This window comes from Rhinopithecus bieti, unplaced genomic scaffold, assembly GCF_001698545.2.
Source record: "Rhinopithecus bieti isolate Rb0 unplaced genomic scaffold, ASM169854v2 scaffold_15296, whole genome shotgun sequence".
Lineage (NCBI taxonomy): Eukaryota > Metazoa > Chordata > Mammalia > Primates > Cercopithecidae > Rhinopithecus > Rhinopithecus bieti.
Genome location: NW_016809075.1, coordinates 1,307,018 through 1,326,421, shown reverse-complemented (window position 1 = coordinate 1,326,421; position 19,404 = coordinate 1,307,018). Strand labels below are relative to the sequence as shown.

Sequence of the window (19,404 nt, the reverse complement as noted above, 5' to 3'; positions counted from 1 at the left end):
TTTATTTGAGACAGATTCTTGCTCTGTCACCCAGGCTGGAGTGCAGTGGCGTGATCTCGGCTCACTGCAACCTCCACCTCCTAGGTTGAAGCAGTTCTCCACCTCAGCCTCCCAAGTAGCTGAGATTACAGGTGCCCGCCACCACGCCCAGCTACTTTTTGTATTTTTAGTAGAGAAGGGGTTTCACCATGTTGGCCAGGCTGGTCTCAAACTCCCGGCCTCAGGTGATCCGCCCACATTGGCCTCCTAAAGTGCTGGGATTACAGGGGAGAGCCACCGTGCCTTGCCGTTTTCTAAGAAATAAAATTTTTCTGGGTCTCCTCGTCAAAGTGCATATTCTCTTTTCTAAAATGTAGCCCTGTGAAAACCAAATATATTACCTTTTTGTTTTGTAAAATTTGTTATTTTTCTTTGTTTCAAAATAATTATTTGAGTTAGAATATGCTGGTAAAAGTGAAAGAATGATGGAATTGGGCTCTTTTTATTTTTTTGTTTTTGAGACAGAGTCTCGCTCTGTCGCCCAGGCTGGAGTGCAGTGGTGCAGTCTCAGCTCACTGCGACCTCTGCCTCCCGGGTTCAAGTGATTCTCCTGTCTCAGCCTCCCGAGTGGCTGAGACTACAGGTGCCCACCACCACACCCAGCTAATTTTTTATATTTTTTAGTAGAGACGGGTTTTCACCATGTTAGCCAGAATGGTCTCGATCTGCTGACCTTGTGATCTGCCCACCTCGGCCTCCCAGAGTGCTGGGATTACAGGTGTGAGCTACCTCGCCTGGCCTTTCCTGGCTTTTAAAAATCGGTATTATTGTCATAAACATAAAATCATTTTTATGTAATAAAGTAATTATAATTGTCAGAGAAAACAGTTGTTACATTTGACTTTTACTGCTAACCAATTTAAAATAATTTTCTTCATTTTTAAAAATCAGTATCATTGATATAAACAGTGATTTTTGCATAATAATTACTTATAATTCACAGAGAAAATAGATTTTACTTTTACTGCTAACCAATTTGAAAAATAATTTTTGTTTTTAAAAATCGGTGTTATTGCCATAAACAAAGTTATTTTTATGCAATAAAGTATTTACTTACAATTTACAGAGAAAATAGTTGCATTAGATTTTACTTTTACTGCTAACCAATTTGAAAAATAATTTTATTTCATTAAATTTGTGGCCGGGCGTGGTGGCTCATGCCTGTAATCCCAGCACTTTGGGAGGCTGAGACAGGCAGATCACGAGGTCAGGAGATCAAGACCATCCTGGCTAACACAGTGAAACCCCGTCTCTACTAAAAATACAAAAAAATTAGCCAGGCGTGGTGGTGGGCACCTGTACTCCCAGCTACTCAGGAGGCTGAGGCAAGAGAATGGCATGAACCCGGGAGGTGGAGCTTGCAGTGAGTTGAAATCGCGCCACTGCACTCCAGCCTGGGCGACAGATCGAGACTCCATCTCAAAAATAAATAAATAAATAAATTTGTTTATTTTAACAAATAAACCGTTCAACGGACCGTTCATTCACATCCTTTTTTTTTTTTTTAAGATGGAGTCTCGCTCTGTTGCCCAGGCTGAAGTGCAGTGGTGCGATCTCGGCTCACTGCAATCTCTGCCTCCTGGGTTTATACCATTCACCTGCCTCAGCCTCTTGAGTAGCTGGGATTACAGGCGCCTGCCACCACACCCGGCTAATTTTTTGTATTTTTAGTAGAGATGGGATTTCACTGTGTTAGCCAGGGTGATCTCAATCTCTTGACCTCGTGATCCACCCATGTTGGCCTTCCAAAGTGCTGGGATTACAGGCGTGAGCCACCACGCCCGGCCCATTCAAGAATCTTTATAGTCGTCCTCCTCTCATTATGCTGTGTTTTTGTATTTGTTTTTTCCATAGCTCTTCAGTAGGTTACCTGCAACATCCAGGATCAGAACAAGTACAGTTTCCTCGAACCACTTCACCATGCAATTCCCAGCAGCTTCAAGGCCACCAATGTACAGGTATGAAGAAATCAGTGAAAATAAGATAATGGTTGGTTCATACAAGAAATAGTTTGATTAATTTCCTTAGGCATTTCTACAAAAAGGTTCTCAATTTGTGATGTGGTAAGATACACCCACAATATTGAGGGTGCTGTACTGAATCAGGGTTAATGTGCAGTCCACTTCTTTCTTTCCTTCTGCTGCTGCTATCACTACTATCCTGATTCTCCTTTCTCAGAAGTATTGATATTCTCTAGGGTTATTTCCTATGCCTTCTCTCATTACTCTTCCAGCTGTTGTTTACTCCAACTTATCTTTAGGATAAGTGAGATGTTTAGGACTACAGAGTCCATCGTAACTGTTTAAACACACAATACTTGTAGTATGTTGCACTAGGGCTTCAACATGCTTTTCTTAGTTAATAGTAAAATTTTATTCAGAAATGTAAAATTACTGCTGTTATCCTAGTGTTCAGAAACACCAACTAGTGGCTAAAATATACTGACTAGCATCCTAATTCTGATTTTCAGCTGGGCCACCACCGCCACCTGGTGGTGGGATGGTGATGATGCAGCTCAGTGTACCAAACAATCCACAATCTTGTGCCCACTCACCCCCCCAGTGGAAACAAAACAAATATTACTGTGATCACCAGAGAGGACAGAAGTGTGTAGAATTCAGCAGTGTAGACAATATCGTCCAGGTAAGATGGTTTTGTTCATTATCATTTTGAAACGTTACATTTTTGTTACATAAGATTGACTCGCAAGGCTTGAATTTGAAATCCTGTCAGCCAGATTAATAAAAGAATTTGGGCTGGGTGCGGTGGCTCTCTTCTGTAATCCCAGCACTTTTTGGGAGGCTGAGGCATCGGGATCACCTGAGGTCAGGAGTTTCAGACCAGCCTGGCCAACATGGTGAAATCCCATCTCTACTAAAAATACAAAATCAGCTGGGTGTGGTGGTAGCATGCATCCCAGCTACTCGGGGGGCTGAGGGAGGAGAATCACTTGAACCCAGCGGGGCAGAGGTTATAGTGAGCAAAGATCATGCCATTGCACTCCAGCCTGGGCAACTAAGAGTATGACTGTGTCTCAAAAAAAGGAAAAAAAAAAGAAGAAGAAAAAGAATCAGTATTTATTTAAGTATTATTTGCTAACTTCTGCGTGTTCAAAAAAATTTTCTTAACTTCAAAAGATAAACTAGATCTAAAATTTGGTGAAGGAAAACAAGCATTTAGCCTACCTTTCCCATATGACTATTATATATTAATGTAACCAAATAGTTGATAAGGGAATGTTCTCTGGAGAATAATCCAGTTAATAAATGCAGAAGCAATGGTAGAATTAGAAAATTGCCAGAAAATCATCAGCAGACCTTAAAATACTAGATTAAAAGTTTTGGTTGAGAAACTGCTCACTTAAAAAAAAAAACTTTTGAGGGGTATTTTAAATGGATGCATTAGACAGACAGCCCTGAATCTACTGATGAGTTGTAACATCACTAAAAGTGGGCCAGGCAAACATTATTTACCTCGTAATGTGGCACAGAAGGAAGTACACAGCATTATTTATGATATACTCTTACCAAAATTTGAACCTGAATCTATTCAAGCCTCTAACCCTAGCTACTAGTTTATGGGAAATATAAGAAACAAAAACAAATTACCTGATCCCAGTGGGATATTTTACTTGACAAATTGGCCCTGTTACTTTAATAGATGGCATTTTGAAATAGGAGCTTAGTCGTTATACATTAAAAGAGACTCAAGAGGTATAATATCAGATATAATATATGGATCTTATTTGGATATGGAATGATCCAAAGACATTTTTTAAGGCCGAGCGTGGTGGCTTATGCCTGTAATCCCAGCACTTTGGGAAGCTAAAGCAGGCCTGGAATGCAGGAGTTCAAGACCAGGGTGGGTAATATGGTGAAACCCCATCTCTATAAAAAATACAAAGAGTATTCAACCATGGCAGTGTGCACCTGTAGTCCCAGCCACTCAGGAGGCTGAGGCAAGATTGCTTTAGCTCAGGAGTTCAAGGCTGCAGTGAGCTATGATCATGCCACTGCACTCCCCCCTAGCAACAGAGGGAGACCCTAACTCTTAAAAAAAAAAAAAAAAAAAAAAGACCCAGGCACAGTGCCTCATGCCTGTAATCCTAGCACTTTGGGAGGCCAAGGTGGGCAGATCACCTGAGGTCAGGAGTTTGAGACCAGCCTGGCCAACATGGAGAAACCCCATCTCTACTAAAAATACAAAGCTTAGCTGGACATGGTGGTGGACGCCTGTAATCCCAACTACTCAGGAAGCTGAGGCAGGAGAATCGCTTGAACCTGGGAGGCGGAGGTTGCGGTGTTCCGAGATCGTGCCATTGTACTCCAGCCTGGGTAACAGAGCGAGACTGTGTCTAAAAAAAGAAAAAAAAGTTGTCCATTAGATACAAATGTTTGTATACTGAAGTATTTACAAGTAAAATGCTGAGATTTGCTTTAAATACTTCAGGAAAAACAAAGCATGGGTGATAACAGTTGAACCTGAATGATGGGTACACGGAATTTCATTATGCTTTTCTATCTATACTTTTATATACTTGAAATTTTAAAGAATTAAAAGTTTTTATCTTTTGTTGAGACAAGGTTACATTCTGACACCCAGGCTGGATTGCATTTGCACAATCATGACTTACTGCAGCCTCAACCTCCTGGGCTCAAGCAGTGTTTTCACCTTAGCTTCCCAAGTAGCTGGGACTACAGGTACACACCACCACACCCAGCTAATTTTTCATTTAGAGACAGGGTCTGGCTCTATTACCTAGGCTGGAGTGCAGTGACATGATCTGGGCCTACTGCAACTTCCATCTCCTGGGCTCAAGCCGTCCTCCCACCTCAGCCACTTGAGTAGCTGAGACCACTGATGCACACTACCATGCCCAACTAATTTTTTTTTTTTTTTTTTTTTTAATTTTTTGTAGAGACAGGTTATTGCCATGTTGCCCAGGCTGGTCTCGAACTCCTGAACTCAAGCGGTCCACCTGGCTCAGCCTCCCAAAGTGTTGGGATCATAGTCTTGAGCCGCTTTACCCAGCCAGGTTTTAACTTTTTTTAAAAGATAGAGGTTGGGCATGGTGGCTCACACCTGTAATCCCAGCACTTTGGGAGGCCAAGGAGAAAGGATCACTTGAGTCCAGGAGTTCAAGAGCAGCCTAGACAAACAATATAGTGAGATCCCATCTCGGTAAAAAAATTAAAAATTAGCCAGGTGTGGTGGTGTACACCTGTAATTCTAGCTACTTGGGAGGCTGAAGCAAGAGGATTACTTGACCCTGAGTGGTAGAGGCTGCAGTGAACTGTGATCACACTACCGTACTCCAGCCTAGGTGACAGAGTGAGACCCTGTCTCAAAAAAAAAAGAATGGGGGACAAAGGTTATTATAGATCAGCTCACAAACTATCGATGGCCATTAAACAGATGAAAATATAAAACTACTTTTCATCTATATAATTGGGATAATTCAGGAAGACCAGTAATCTGCCGGAGTAATAGTTTGGCAAAGATTAAGTTATAAGCTCTCTTGGACTCTCTCTGTGGTAGTGTAAATTGGTGCAGCTCTTTGGAATGCACTTTGGAGACATTTTTCAAAATGTAGAGTTTGATCCACAGATATGCTTCTGGAACTTTATCCAGTAAAAATTATATAATAAGTGCAAAATATATGTCCAATATTTCTTTTTTCCCTGTTGTAATATTGAAAAACTATAAACAGTCTTGACATTCATCAGTGTGTAACTGATTATTCCTGTGCGATTTAGGAAAATGCCCTTGAGTGTGTGGTACTGAAAAGAACAAGATACACCTACTATTGAGATGGTAGTTTCTAAATAACCAGTCTCCATTAAAAGGAACTTGGGCCCCTTAGAAAAATAACTGCTGCCAGAGTTGGTGCAGGGAAAGTACCAGATGGGCATAGGCCATCTTGGCTGTGCCAGAAAGTAAGGAAGGGATGGAAGAAAAATAGGGACATGTTGAAGAATACAGGATCAGGAGTGGGGATCTGGGGCGCAAAACAGTGATAGAAATGAATGATCGTCCATAGAATAAAATAAGAATTCGTGAGTCCATACTGATAAAATCAATAAATGGAAAATGAAACTCTGTCTTACTTTAGTGTAATGTAAAGTGATAAATATAGAAGGAATCGTGAAATTAGAAGATCACCACCAAGAAACCATCAGGCAAGAGTCACCACTAGAGGTTACACAATTAGTGGGTGAAATTCTGATGAAAAGCAGAATTTTTTTTTAAAGTATCTCCCTACAAGATACTCAGAACTACAAATGAAAAGAATTGTCATTTACAGTGGAGAAACCTGGTAGGCACCACATTCACAAAGCAGCCGAAGTAAATATCACCAGTACTGTGATGACAGATAGACAGCGGGTTCCTTCTGAAGTGATCCATTGAGAAGGACACATTACTTCTCTGGTGTTCCTTCCCCAAATATATAACATGAACTTTTTAATGAGGAGACAGCAGACAAACCCAAATTGAGGGACAGGCAGTCTACAAAATAACTGATCTTCTGAAACAAATCTTCAGAAATGTCAAAGTCATGAAAGAAAGAAGCGACTGTGGTGTTCTGCTTCAGATTCAAGAAGATTAAAGAGCCATGACAACAAAAGGCAGCCCTTGATTCTAGTCTGGATTCTGGACTTAAAGGGAAATATTTTTCTTATCTTTTGCTATAAGGGACATTAGTGGGACACTTGGCAAAATTTAAATTAACTGTAGATTAGATAATACTATTATGTTCTGGCTTTTATTCTATTTTGATTATGTTTTAAAAGTCCTTGTTCTTAGGAAGTAGACACTAATTATTTTGGGTTAAAGGAATATCATGTAAAATTCACTTTCAAACAGTTCCAAAAAGACACAGTGATATATATGTTTATATGTGGGTGTATACACACACACCCACACACACACACACAGAAAGCAGTGTAATAAAAGGTAACATCGGCCGGGCGCAGTGGCTCAAACCTGTAATCCCAGCACTTTGGGAGGCTGAGATGGGCGGATCACGAGGTCAGGAGATCGAGACCATCCTGGCTAACCCGGTGAAACCCCGTCTCTACTAAAAAATACAAAAAACTAGGCGGGCGAGGTGGCGGGCGCCTGTAGTCCCAGCTACTCGGGAGGCTGAGGCAGGAGAATGGTGTAAACCCGGGAGGCGGAGCTTGCAGTGAGCTGAGATCCGGCCACTGCACTCCAGCCTGGGCGACAAAGCGAGACTCCGTCTCAAAAAAAAAAAAAAGGTTAACATCATTTGGGAAATCTGGGAATTCTTTTACAATCTTAGGAACTATTCTCTAATGATGAAATTATTTAAATATGAAATGTTACAATATTTAATATGAAAAAAGAGTGAGTTAGCTGTATGGATTCTCTCATGCAAAAATATCGGCAATATTATTGCCCAGGTAAAAAAGCAAGTTTCGAAAGTAGGGCACCTGTAAGACACTGTCTTAGTCCATCACCCAGGCTGCGGTGCAGTGGTGCACTTGTGGCTCACTGCAGCCTTGACCTCCCCGGGCTCAGATGATCCTCCCACCTTAACCTCCTGAGTAACTGGGCTTACAGGCACGCCACCACACCTGGCTAATTTTTGTATTTTCGGTAGAGACAGGGTTTCACTATGTTGCCCATTTTTGTGAAAAATGAATGTATGAATGCATATGCATAGAAACAACCTGTTGGCCGGGCGCAGTGGCTCACGCCTGTAATCCCAGCACTTTGGGAGGCCGAGGCAGACAGATCATGAGGTCAGGAGATCGAGACCATCCTGGCTAACACGGTGAAACCCCATCTCTACTAAAAATACAAAAAAAAAAAAATTAGCCAGGTGTGGTGGCGGGCACCTGTAGTCCCAGCGACAGGCTGGGACTGAAGAAAGAGGCTCAGGAGGCTGAGGCAGGAAAATGGTGTGAACCTGGGAGGCAGAGCTTGCAGTGAGCCGAGATCGCACCACTGCACTCCAGCCTGGGCAACAGAGTGAGACTCCGTCTCAAAACAAGAAAAAGGAAAAAAAAAAAGAATCTGTTACCAGTGTTTATTTTTGGGAGTTGCAGATTACGTATTTCTATAATGTTTGAATTATTTTCTAACAAGGACATGTTTGTAATCAGGAAGAATAAAAAATAAGCCTGCCCAAAATGCTGACCCATTTTCTTGACATATTGTAATTGCAGCACAGCCCTCAACTCAGTAGCCCCATTATTTCACCAGCTCAGTCGCCAGCACCAGCTCAGCTGTCCACTCTGAAAACTGTACATCCCTCTGGACCACCACTTTCCATCATGCCCCAATTTTCTAGACCTTTTGTCCCCGGGCAAGGTAAGTGTACATGAAACTAGTCACAACTTCAGAGAATTTAAGACATCCATTCCCAGTCACTGGTAATTTATCTTGGTAATACTGCCTTTCTATTTTCCACAGAGCTGGATCTTCACCAACACTCAGGCATGTCTATTTGTGACCATATACTCTCCTAACCTTAATGTATCATTGCTGTTTAATAATTATTAATTCAGTAATTACTTAAATTTAGTAATTACATGATCACATTAAAATCGCTTTAACTTATTCTTAGAATCCATTCCCCTATAGTAATAATACACAGTTTTCTACATTTTTTTCGGTATTTTAATTTCTGTGTTAGAGTAATATATATCAAAAGTTTATCCAGGCTGGGCGCAATGGCGTACACCTGTAACCCCAGCACTTTCAGAGGCCAGTGCGGAAGGATCACTTGAGGCCACTCAAGACCCTGTCTCTAGAGAAACTACGAAAATCAGCCAGAAGTGGTGGCACATAACTGTAGTCACAGCTACTCAGGAGGCTGAAGCGGGAGGATCACTTGAGCCCAGGAATTCAAGACTTCGTGAGCTCTGATGATGCCACTGCATTCCAGCATGGACAACGGAGCAAGACTCTGTCTCAAAAATAAAACAGAAACAAGATTATACAAAAATTTATTCAACAATCATTTATTAAGGAAATGGCTATGCCCTTGGCGTATAAAGATGAACAAGGAGAAGGCCTTACCTTCACTAACCCTTACTCTACTTGGGGGAGCAGATATGCAAGCAGATGATTATAAACTAATATGGAAATCATTTTATTTCCTAGAATTTATCCTAAGGATAATGCACACAGAGATTTATATACAGAAGAGTTTATCCTATAGGAAAAAAATTTACAAACCTAATTCTGTTCATCAATGAGGAATACTTAAATTATGGTATATTCATACAAGGAATATTATGTGGCTATCTAAAGAACCATTAAAAAGGGGCAATTTTCAGGCTAGGCACGGTGGCTCACACCTATAATCCCAGCACTTTGGGAGGCCGAGGCAGGTGGATCACAAGGTTAGGAGTTCAAGACCAGCCTGGCCAAGATAGTGAAACCCCGTCTCTACTAAAACTACAAAAATGAGCTGGGCGCAGTGGCAGGCACCTATAATCCCAGCTGCTTGGGAGGCTGAAACAGGAGAATCGCTTGAACCTGGGCGGCAGAGGCTGCAGTGAGCCGAGATCGTGCCACTGCACTCTAGCCTGGGCGACAGAGAGAGGCTCTGTCTCCAAAAAAAAAAAAAGTAAAAAGCGGGGGAAGCAATATTCACAATATGGTGAGTGATTTTGAAAAACAAATTACACAGACATTTTGAAGTAGTATGCAGTTGTCTAATAAGCCATTGAAAAGATACTTAACATCAGTCATTATAGAAATGGATATTCAAGCCAGAATATCACTTCACACCCATTAGAATGGCTATAATCAAAAAGACGGACAACACCAAATGTTGGTAAAGAATGTTCTCACTTGCCAGGCATGGTGGCTTACGCCTCAGCACTTTGGGAGGCTGAGGTATGTAGATCACTTGAGGTCAGGAGTTCAAGACCAACCTGGCCAACATAGTGAAATCCCATCTCCACTAAAAATACAAAAATTAGCCGGGCATGGTGGCACATGCCTGTAATCCCAGCTACTTGAGAGGCTAAGGCAGGAGAATTGCTTGAACCCGGGAGGCGGAGGTTGCAGTGAGCCAAGATCGCACCACTGCATTGCAGCCTAGGCGACAAGATTGACACTCCATCTCAAAAAAAAAAAAGAAGAATGTTCTCACTTGTAAGTGGGAGCTAAACATTGATGGACACTAAGAAGGGAACAATAGACACTTGGGCCTACTTGAGGGGGAAGGGTGAGGATTGAAAAGTACCTATTGTGTACTGTGCTTATTACCTGGGTGACAAAATAATAAGTACACCAAACCCCCACAGCATGCAAAATCCACATGTGAATATTTAACAAACAATGTTGGTAAAGATACAGAGCTACTAAAATTCTCACACATTGGCGGTAAGAGTGTACAATGATGAAACCGCTTTGGGAAAAGGTATGGTAGTTTCCTAAGATTTTAATCACTTACCATACAACCCAGCAATGCCACTCCTAGGGGAAAGAGAATTGAAAACATGGTCACACAGTCTTGTATACGAACATCTATAGCAACCTTATTTTGTAATAGCTCAAACTGGACATGACCAACATGTCCATCAACAGGAGACTGGATAAACAAATTGTGCTATATCCTTAAAAGGGTACTACTACTCAACAGTAACAGTGAACAAAGCAAGCTACTGACACACAACAACATGATGACTCTCTGGGTCACGATGTTAACGAAAAAAATAAGACAAAAAGATAATATATTCTAGGCCGGGCGCGGTGGCTCAAGCCTGTAATCCCAGCACTTTGGGAGGCCGAGACGGGCGGATCACGAGGTCAGGAGATCGAGACCATCCTGGCTAACACGGTGAAACCCCGTCTCTACTAAAAAATACAAAAAACTAGCCGGGCGAGGTGGCGGGCGCCTGTAGTCCCAGCTACTCGGGAGGCTGAGGCAGGAGAATGGCGTGAACCCAGGAGGCGGAGCTTGCAGTGAGCTGAGATCCGGCCACTGCACTCCAGCCTGGGCGACAGAGCGAGACTCCGTCTCAAAAAAAAAAAAAAAAAAAAAAAAAGATAATATATTCTATATGAAATTCAGCTGCAGACAGACTAATCTGTGACATTAAAAATCAGATAGTAGTAGAGATGGAGTGTGGAACTGACTGGGAAGGGACTGGAGGGAACTCTTCCAGGGATGAAAATGTTCTTTAAGGGGGATGGTATGGTTACATGGACTTTTACAATTGTTAGAATTCATCAAATTCAACACTTGGAATGTTTATTGTATGTTAATTATATCTCAATTTCCTTAAAAACTTACACACACACATATGCATGAGTCAGCCCACACATGTAGAAGACTGAAAAGATATACACCAAAATGTTAAAAGTGATGGAATTACCAGGGTGGGTTTTGTTGTTGTTGGTTTGTTTGTTGTTGCTTGTTTTGAGACACTGTCTTAGTCCATCTCCCAGGCTGCAGTGCAGTGGTGCACTTGTGGCTCACTGCAGCCTTGACCTCCCCGGGCTCAGATGATCCTCCCACCTTAACCTCCTGAGTAACTGGGCTTACAGGCACACCACCACACGTGGCTAATTTTTGTATTTTCGGTAGAGACAGGGTTTCACCATGTTGCCCAGGCTAGTCTTGAACTCCTTGGCTCAAGCAGTCTCCCCACCTTGGCCTCCCAAAGTGCTGAGATTACAAATGTCAGCCACCACACCCAGCACCGGGGTGGTTTTTATTTTCTCCTTTGTAATTCTCTATCTCCAAATTTTCTACAAAACAAATTTCTTATTAAATTTAGAAAAAAGGCTAGGTGTGGTGGCTCACACCTGTAATCCCAGCACTTTGGGAGGCTAAGATGGGTGGAGCATGAGGTCAGGAGTTTGAGACCAGCCTGAAACATGGTTAAACCCCATCTCTATTAAAAATACAAAAAAAATTAGTCAGGCATGGTAGCGCGTTCCTGTAATCTCAGCTACGCTTAAACCCTGGAGGTAGAGGTTGCAGTGAGCCAAGATCGTGCCATTGCACTCCAGCCTGGGTGCCAGAGCAAGACTCCATCTCTAAATAAATTAATTAATTTAGAAATTGCATATTTTAAAAAGATAAATTGAAACAGTATGCATCATACAGTCTGGTATGAATGCTGCAAGAGGAACACCTAGCCCAACCTATTAGGAGGGGTCTTTGTACTGCTGACTGTAATCTTACCTCCATATATGAAAAAAATTAGCTGGGCATGGTGGTGGGCACCTGTAATCCCAGCTACTCAGGAAGCTGAGGCAGGAGAATCACTTGAACCTGGGAGGCAGAGGTTGCAGTGAGCAGAGTTGGTGCCACTGCACTCCAGCCTGGGTGACACAGCAAGACTCTGTCCCAAAAAAAAAAAAAAAAAGGAGTTATCTACTAGATATAAATGTTTGTATACTGAAATACTTACAAGTAAAATGCTGAGATTTGCTTTAAATACTTCAGGGAAAACAAAGCAGGGGCGATCACAGTTGAACCTGGATGACAGCAGGTACATTATGCTTTTCTATCTATACTTTTATATACTTGAAATTCTATAGAATTAAAAGGTTTTATCTTTTGTTGAAAATTTTAGGTGTCTTTATCTAGGGGATTCCAGAATTTTTAAACAGCTTTCTCTGTTAATGCTATTAACATTAAACAGCTATTCTGTTAATGCTAAGTTTTTGAGCCTCATTAAATTTTTTAAATTTCATTATTGTAGCACTTAACTCTGACTTCTTCACAACTATTTTCTTTTTTTTTTTTTTTTTTGAGACAGAGTCTCACCCTGTTGCCCAGGCTGGAGTGCAATGGTGCGATTTTGGCTCACTGCAACCTCCACCTCCCAGGTTCAAGCTATTCTCCTGCCTCAGTAGATGGGATTACAGGCACGCGCCACCATGCCCAGCTAATTTTTTGTGGTTTTGGTAGAGACGGGGTTTCACCATGTTGGCCAGGCTGATCTCGAACTCTGACCTCATGATCCACCCGTCTCGGCCTCCCAAAGTGCTAGATTACAGGCGTGAGTCACTGCGCCCGGCCTTCACAACTATTTTTTATACACCTTCACACGTCACTCAGCATCTCTGATCTCAGTGCCAAAACCCCATGTCATATCTGCCCTTCCATCTATAGGTTGGGAAAGAGCAAGTGTGTCATGCATATGTCCTGCCAGGGAGCTGCCCAGGCATCTTTACTGTGTTCACCCGGAAGGAGCCCTGTGGAATGGCAAGAAGTCCACACCTTGCTTCTTTCTGTTATGAAGCTCTCAGGAGAAGGGGTGCACAATTTCCTGGGGATGCTTTCCTAGCACCTACTGATAACCCTCCTCCAAACACAAAATGTACTAAATTTGAGAACTTATGATTATAAAATAAATGAAAATTTAACACAAAAATCTTATTATCCAAGGCAAAGTTTTTGCAGTCAGCAGTTATTAAGCCTTTGCCGTGTGATGACTTTTGGCTTTCCTGAGTGAAAGAAAGCAATTGGAAGATCTCCATCCTCACTAACCCACACTTACTGATTTAGGAAGGGGATACTTATGAATAATGACACTTAAGAACTACACAACTTTTTCTAAACAGGTTCAAATTATAAATGCAAATTTCACTTAAAGATTAAGAAGAGCACACTTAAGACCTAGGATGTACAATTACCCATTGGTTAAAGCTATTAAAGTGTGTTTGAGTATATGTAAATGTGTACATGCATATATTATATGCATAAATTTATAGCAATTAATAGTGAATTTGGGGAGATAAAGACTTAATGTTTATCCAGAGTTTATTCCTTCCTCTGAAAGGTAAGATTTTAATCATAATAGAATGATGTAGATTTCAGCACCTCAAGTGATTGGCATGTGTGTTGTAGTTATTTTGGTGTATTTCATATGGGATGTTAGGATTTAGTGTCATAGTTTTCTTAGATTCTTCCTCTTCCATATCTTCAAAGTGTACAGAGAAGTTTCTCTCCATCCTATCTCTATTCATGTAGTTCCTACCATGCACCCTGCTTCCTAACCACTGTTATTAGTCCTTAATCTTTTCAGAATTTTGCCTGGGCTCTTAAAAGGATATGTGGAAATTTTTTATTCTTGTTTAAAATGTCATTTAGCCAAGCATGGTGGATTGTATCTGTAATCCCAGCAACTCATGAGGTGGAAGGATTGCTGGAGGCCAGGAGTTTGAGACCAGCCTGGTCAACATAGTGAGAATCTATCTCTCCTAAAATAAAATTAGCCAGATGTGGTAGTTTGTGCTTGTAGTCCCAGGTACTTGTGAAGCTGAGGCAGGAGGATCACTTGAACCCAGGAGTTCAGGGCTGCAGTGAGCTATGATTGCACCACTGTACTCCAGCCTGGGTTGTCAACAGAGCAGTACTCTGTCTCCAAAAGAAAAATGTCAGTTATCTATACTTTTTTTATGCTACCATACTTGCTTCTTTCCCCTGTTCATCTTATTTTGAACAATTAGAAAACTCTGGCAAGTACTTTTTTATTTTTATTTTTATTTTTTTGAGACAGTCACTCCGTCACCCAGGCTGGAATATAGTGGCGCCATCTGGGCTGACTGCAACCTCTGCCTCCCAAGTTCAAACAGTTCTCATGCCTCAGCCTCCTGAGTAGCTGGAATTATAGGCGTCCACCAGCACGCCCCAGGCTAATTTTTGTATTTTTATTAGAGATGGGGTTTCACCATGTTGGCCAGGCTGGTTTCGAACTCCTACTGGCCTTAAGTAATCCGCCTGCCTCAGCCTCCCAAAGTGCTAGGATTACAGGCATGAACCACCGTGCCAGCATCTGGCAAGTATTTTTTAACTGAGGAAAGAAAAAATGTAAATATATTTTATTGACTTTCAGGAGATTCCAGGTATCCATTACTTGGCCAGCCGCTGCAGTACAACCCTCCTGCTGTTCTGCACGGACACATTCCAAACCAACAGGTATAAAAGACAACTAACCTCCTAGACTTTGTTGCAGAACATCATAGCTCCCTCAGAGTGTAAGGGGCAACCCTGAGCCCACCTGTTGGCACTGCCCAAGGAGAGCTCTGTGCCTCAGCCAGTTGATTTACACAGATTATCACTGGCTCCATCAGGAGCAGAGCAAGGGAGAAGATGGCATGCTGCTGGGCAGAGCAGGAATTCCCTAGTGCCACCCAAAGACAAGGCAGTGGCTAGGAATTGGGGCAGTCTTGCTAATGAAGGACCGTCAGCAAGTGATTGGTCACAATGGACAGGAATGTCACTGCCACAGAGGCAGAATTCAGAAGGCCTGGGACTGATTTTCTTCTGCCAGAGTGCAAAACCCAAACTAAAGGTGTTTGGGTGTTAAGTTTTTAAACATCCAAAGTGTGTTTTTCAGCATTATTAACCTTGTTTCTCAACTATTTTTGGGTTTTCAGGGTCAGCCTGGCAGCAGGCATGGAAACCGAGGAAGGAGACAAGCTAAAAAAGCTGCATCCACCGACCTTGGAGCAGGAGAAACAGGTATGTCTCTGAGGGGCAACTGGATATGGGTCTACAAACTGGTGACAGTCTTTAAGAATACACCACAGCACAGAAATGGGTTTTCCTCTTCCTAGAATCCTGCAAAAAGTCATAATAATTGTTGCCGTCTCTGATTTAGGATTCTTGGATATGTTCCTATGACCGTGTGTCATTTGAGATATGAGAGTATATATGGTAAGATGCAGGTAGGTTTAGGAGGGACAGAGGGGCCAAAGGGAAATGTGTGAGAGGAACAAGTAGAATGAAACTCTTAGCCTCTTAGTTCTTTGAGAAAGGGTTTGTCCTTACATCCATGTGGGAGAGAGTCTGAGTCAACAAATACATTGCCTCTCTGTGGTAAAGTGCCTTCAAGTTTGTACTTTAACTTTCTACTCAGCAGCCTTGTGGTGTGGTTAGGGCAAGTGCTTTTATTTTATTTTACAATGGAAATGTGAAGTTCAGAAAAATGTTTGAGATCACCTAATTTAGAGAAGCCACCATACAATGTTTCTTTTTATTTGTGCAACTGCCAGTAAAGACTGACATCAGTAGCTTAATTTTGTTTTATTTATTTATTATTTTTGAGATGGAGTTTCATTCTTGTTGCCCATGCTGGAGCACAGTGGTATGGTCTCAGCTCACTGCAACCTCTACCTTCCAGGTTCAAGCAATTCTCCTGCCTCAGCCTCCCGAGTAGCTGGGATTAGGGTCGCCCACAACCACGCCCGGCTAATTTTTTGTGTTTTTATTAGAGACAGAGTTTCACCATGTTGGTCAGGCTGGTCTCAAACTCCAGACCTCAGGTGATCCGCCCACATCAGCCTCCCAAAGTGCTAGGATTACAGGCACACCCAGCTCAGTAGCTTTAACACTATTAGCCCTCTACCCCTTGCCTACGGGGTAAGTAGGAATGATTTAAAAGATGGATGTCCCTGGCCAGGTGCAGTGCCTCATGCCTGTAATCCTAGCACTTTGGGAGGCTGAGGCAGGTGGATTGCCTGAGCTCAGGAGTCCGAGACCAGCCTGGCCAACATGGTGAAACCCCATCCATCTCTACGGAAAACAAAAAATTAGCTGAGCATGGTGGCGGGCGCCTGTAATCCCAGCTACTTGGGAGGCTGAGGCAGGAGAATCATTTGAATCTGTGAGGTGGAGGTTGCAGTGAGCCAAGATCACACCACTGCACTCCAGCCTGGGCAACAGAGTAAGACTCCATCTCCCAAAAAAAAAAAAAAACAGATGGCCCTAAAAGTTTTAATTTTGTGTATTCGAATGGTCATTTCCCATGTCATATTTGAGTCTACAGTGCTTTTTTACCCAACTTTTTTGGTAACAGGGATGTATTACTTCTGTACCTTTTCTATTCTAGTTGTTGGGAAGGTCTTGGAAATTACTGAACTACCAGACGGAATAACTCGCATGGAAGCTGAAAAGCTTTTTGGGGAACTCTTTAAAATTGGCGCCAAGATCCGGTGGCTCCGGGACCCCCAGTCGCAACCACGTCGTCACCCCCTCTGCTGTGGCAGCGGGGACAACACTGTCAACCCTGAACGCTCTAAACCCAGTGACTTGGCCTCCACCTACACCGTCTTAGCCACATTCCCCTCCATTTCAGCTGCACAGAATGCATTAAAGAAACAAATTAACTCAGTTAACAAGTTCAAGCTGAGAACAAGCAAGAAGCACTATGACTTTCATATTTTGGAAAGGGCAAGTTCTCAGTAACAGCCACCTTTGGACCCTTCCCCTACCCTCTCCCATCTTTGATTGGCTTGGTGTTTGGAGCTTCTGTTAACATTATAGAGACTCCTAGGATGTGTGTTCATGGCGTTATAGCTTTTGAAGAAAGGCCAGTGATCCAGCAAAGGGGGAAAATATATGCATTTCACCCCACATGACTGTAGGAATCCACGTCAGAATGATACAGAGTTAGCAGGTTTTTCTAAGGAAATGCCATTCAAATGCCTCCTAACTTTTACAGTTATTTTGTTTTATATTTCTAAATTCTTGTATCAGATCCAAAGCTCTGTTGTACAGCAAATTATTCTTCAAAATGATTGTAACCAGTTGCAACCTGTATTTCTTTTTGCAGCCAGCACAATGTGACCCAACTTAAAATTTGGGGGAAAAAGAATGCAGGAGTGAAATAACCAAGTCAAAACCATGTACTATCTCCTTGGGGGTTAGGGATGCTAAGAAGAGCCCACAAATAGAGGATTACTCTTCCCCCAGATCTCTAAACTCAGAAACAATTGCCAAAAAATACATAACTCTCCCCTGTAGGACCCTTTCCTTATTCATTTAGGTAGTGTGAACATTAAGTATAAAATAAATTATGTTCTTAATGCCTCTTAAACCACTTACATTTAGAGGGGAACAGAAATCATTCTAAGCAGGAAAATACTTCCACTTTTTTTTTTTTTCAAGTATCTCTCTAATAACTAAATGCCACTTACTTGCATTCCCCTCCTTGTGGATTTTTTGTCACCTAAGGAAATGCATTTGATGAGTGCTGGAAACTTCTTAAGTGCTTTACAGTTTGTTTTCATTGTTTGCAGCGGATCACTGGACATCAAAGATTCATTGCACTTATGAACAAGGAACCTTCTTTTCAATTTCTGTGTAATTTGCAAGGCTGTACAATGTGTGCTGATGCAAGCCTTTTTCAGTTCAAGAGAATAAATGTTTACAAATATAGGCTCACTTTGTCTTTTTTTTAATTAAAAGCACCTTCTAAATGAGTGTCAGCTTTGAAGACAGTAACCTTTTTGGAAGATTTAAGTCAATTTCAAACTTACAGAAGATGAAAAACAGTAAACCACCTCATTTTACAAATGTCCCAAAATCCCTTTCTCTATGGCAGTGATTCCTGGTGGATATGATTCTTGTTACTGTGTTCTCTATCATAAAGTTATTACAAACTATAGAAATTTGGAGTATGAACATACTTTAATGTCAGGCAACTAAAAATAGAAGATTATGTTTGGTGAGATAAATTTGTTTTTAGCTTATATATTGCACACCCAATTGTGCACTTAGACTCAAATGCTTTTTAGACATCTTTAACCTTTGGTAAGCCAAGCAAAGTCACCCTGTTGGGAAATCAAAAAGTTAGGGGTCTGCCAGCTGCCGCTTGCCTGAAACCTGGTTATCTTCCAGCCCAGACTAGGGCTTTTACTATGAAATTGAAGAGCACTAGGTGTCACCAGACTCAGTGCAGATATGCACTCGCTTTAGCACATTTGCAAGGTCCCACTGGTCCCAGAGAATGCCAGGCTTCCCCACCAACTAGCACATCCCATTTGTGAATATTGTACTCCTGGGATCAAAAATTGGAGCTGTCTTAGAACCATTTTAGATTAAGGAGCCATAGCCGGGGGAAAGAGTAAGAGTGTGAGGTCTGTGAAAATCTCTTGCTTCCAAGTCTTGTTCAATTTTAATTATTTTTGACCTGCAGAGAATCAAAGATGGAGAGGACACATAAGTAAGGCTAGCATTTCAGCAACAATTCTTCAATCATACATGGGGATGGAGACCAAAAAAGTCATAACCTCCCATCCTGGCCAACATGGTGAAATGCTATCTCTACTAAAATACAAAAAATTACCTGGGCATGGTGGTGCGCACCTGTAATCCCAGCTACTGGGAAGGCTGAGGCAGGGGAATTGCTTGAACCCAGGAGGCGGAGGTTGCAGTGAGCCGAGATCGTGTCACTGCACTCCAGCCTGGCGACAGAGCAAGACTCCTTCTCGAAAAAAAAACAAAAGTCACAACCTCATGGTTTCTTGCAATTATTATTATTATATTATTATTTTAGATGAAGTCTCACTCTGTCACCCAGGGTGGAGTGCAGTGGCACAATCTTGGCTCACTGCAACCTCCTCCTTCCAGGTTCAAGC

The 19,404-nt window shown here is 42.0% G+C and overlaps 1 protein-coding gene across 19 annotated transcripts in view; it reads left to right on the top strand.

The window, feature by feature from the left end:
- Positions 1-18,203, top strand: part of R3HDM1 (R3H domain containing 1) — a 204,174-nt gene extending 185,971 nt beyond the window's left edge. For 15 of the 19 annotated variants that reach the window (XM_017888462.1, XM_017888472.1, XM_017888465.1 and 12 more), the window contains 6 exons: positions 1,894-1,997; positions 2,510-2,682; positions 8,232-8,376; positions 14,877-14,959; positions 15,421-15,505; positions 16,875-18,200. In XM_017888462.1, coding sequence (XP_017743951.1) covers positions 1,894-1,997; positions 2,510-2,682; positions 8,232-8,376; positions 14,877-14,959; positions 15,421-15,505; positions 16,875-17,230 — 946 coding nt within the window. In that variant the 3' untranslated portion in view covers positions 17,231-18,200. Of the gene's footprint in view, positions 1-1,893; positions 1,998-2,509; positions 2,683-8,231; positions 8,377-14,876; positions 14,960-15,420; positions 15,506-16,874 lie in introns of all 19 variants that reach the window. The other 4 variants (XM_017888481.1, XM_017888478.1, XM_017888460.1 and 1 more) reach the window with 2 other exon arrangements.
- The last annotated feature ends 1,201 nt before the right edge of the window (positions 18,204-19,404 follow it).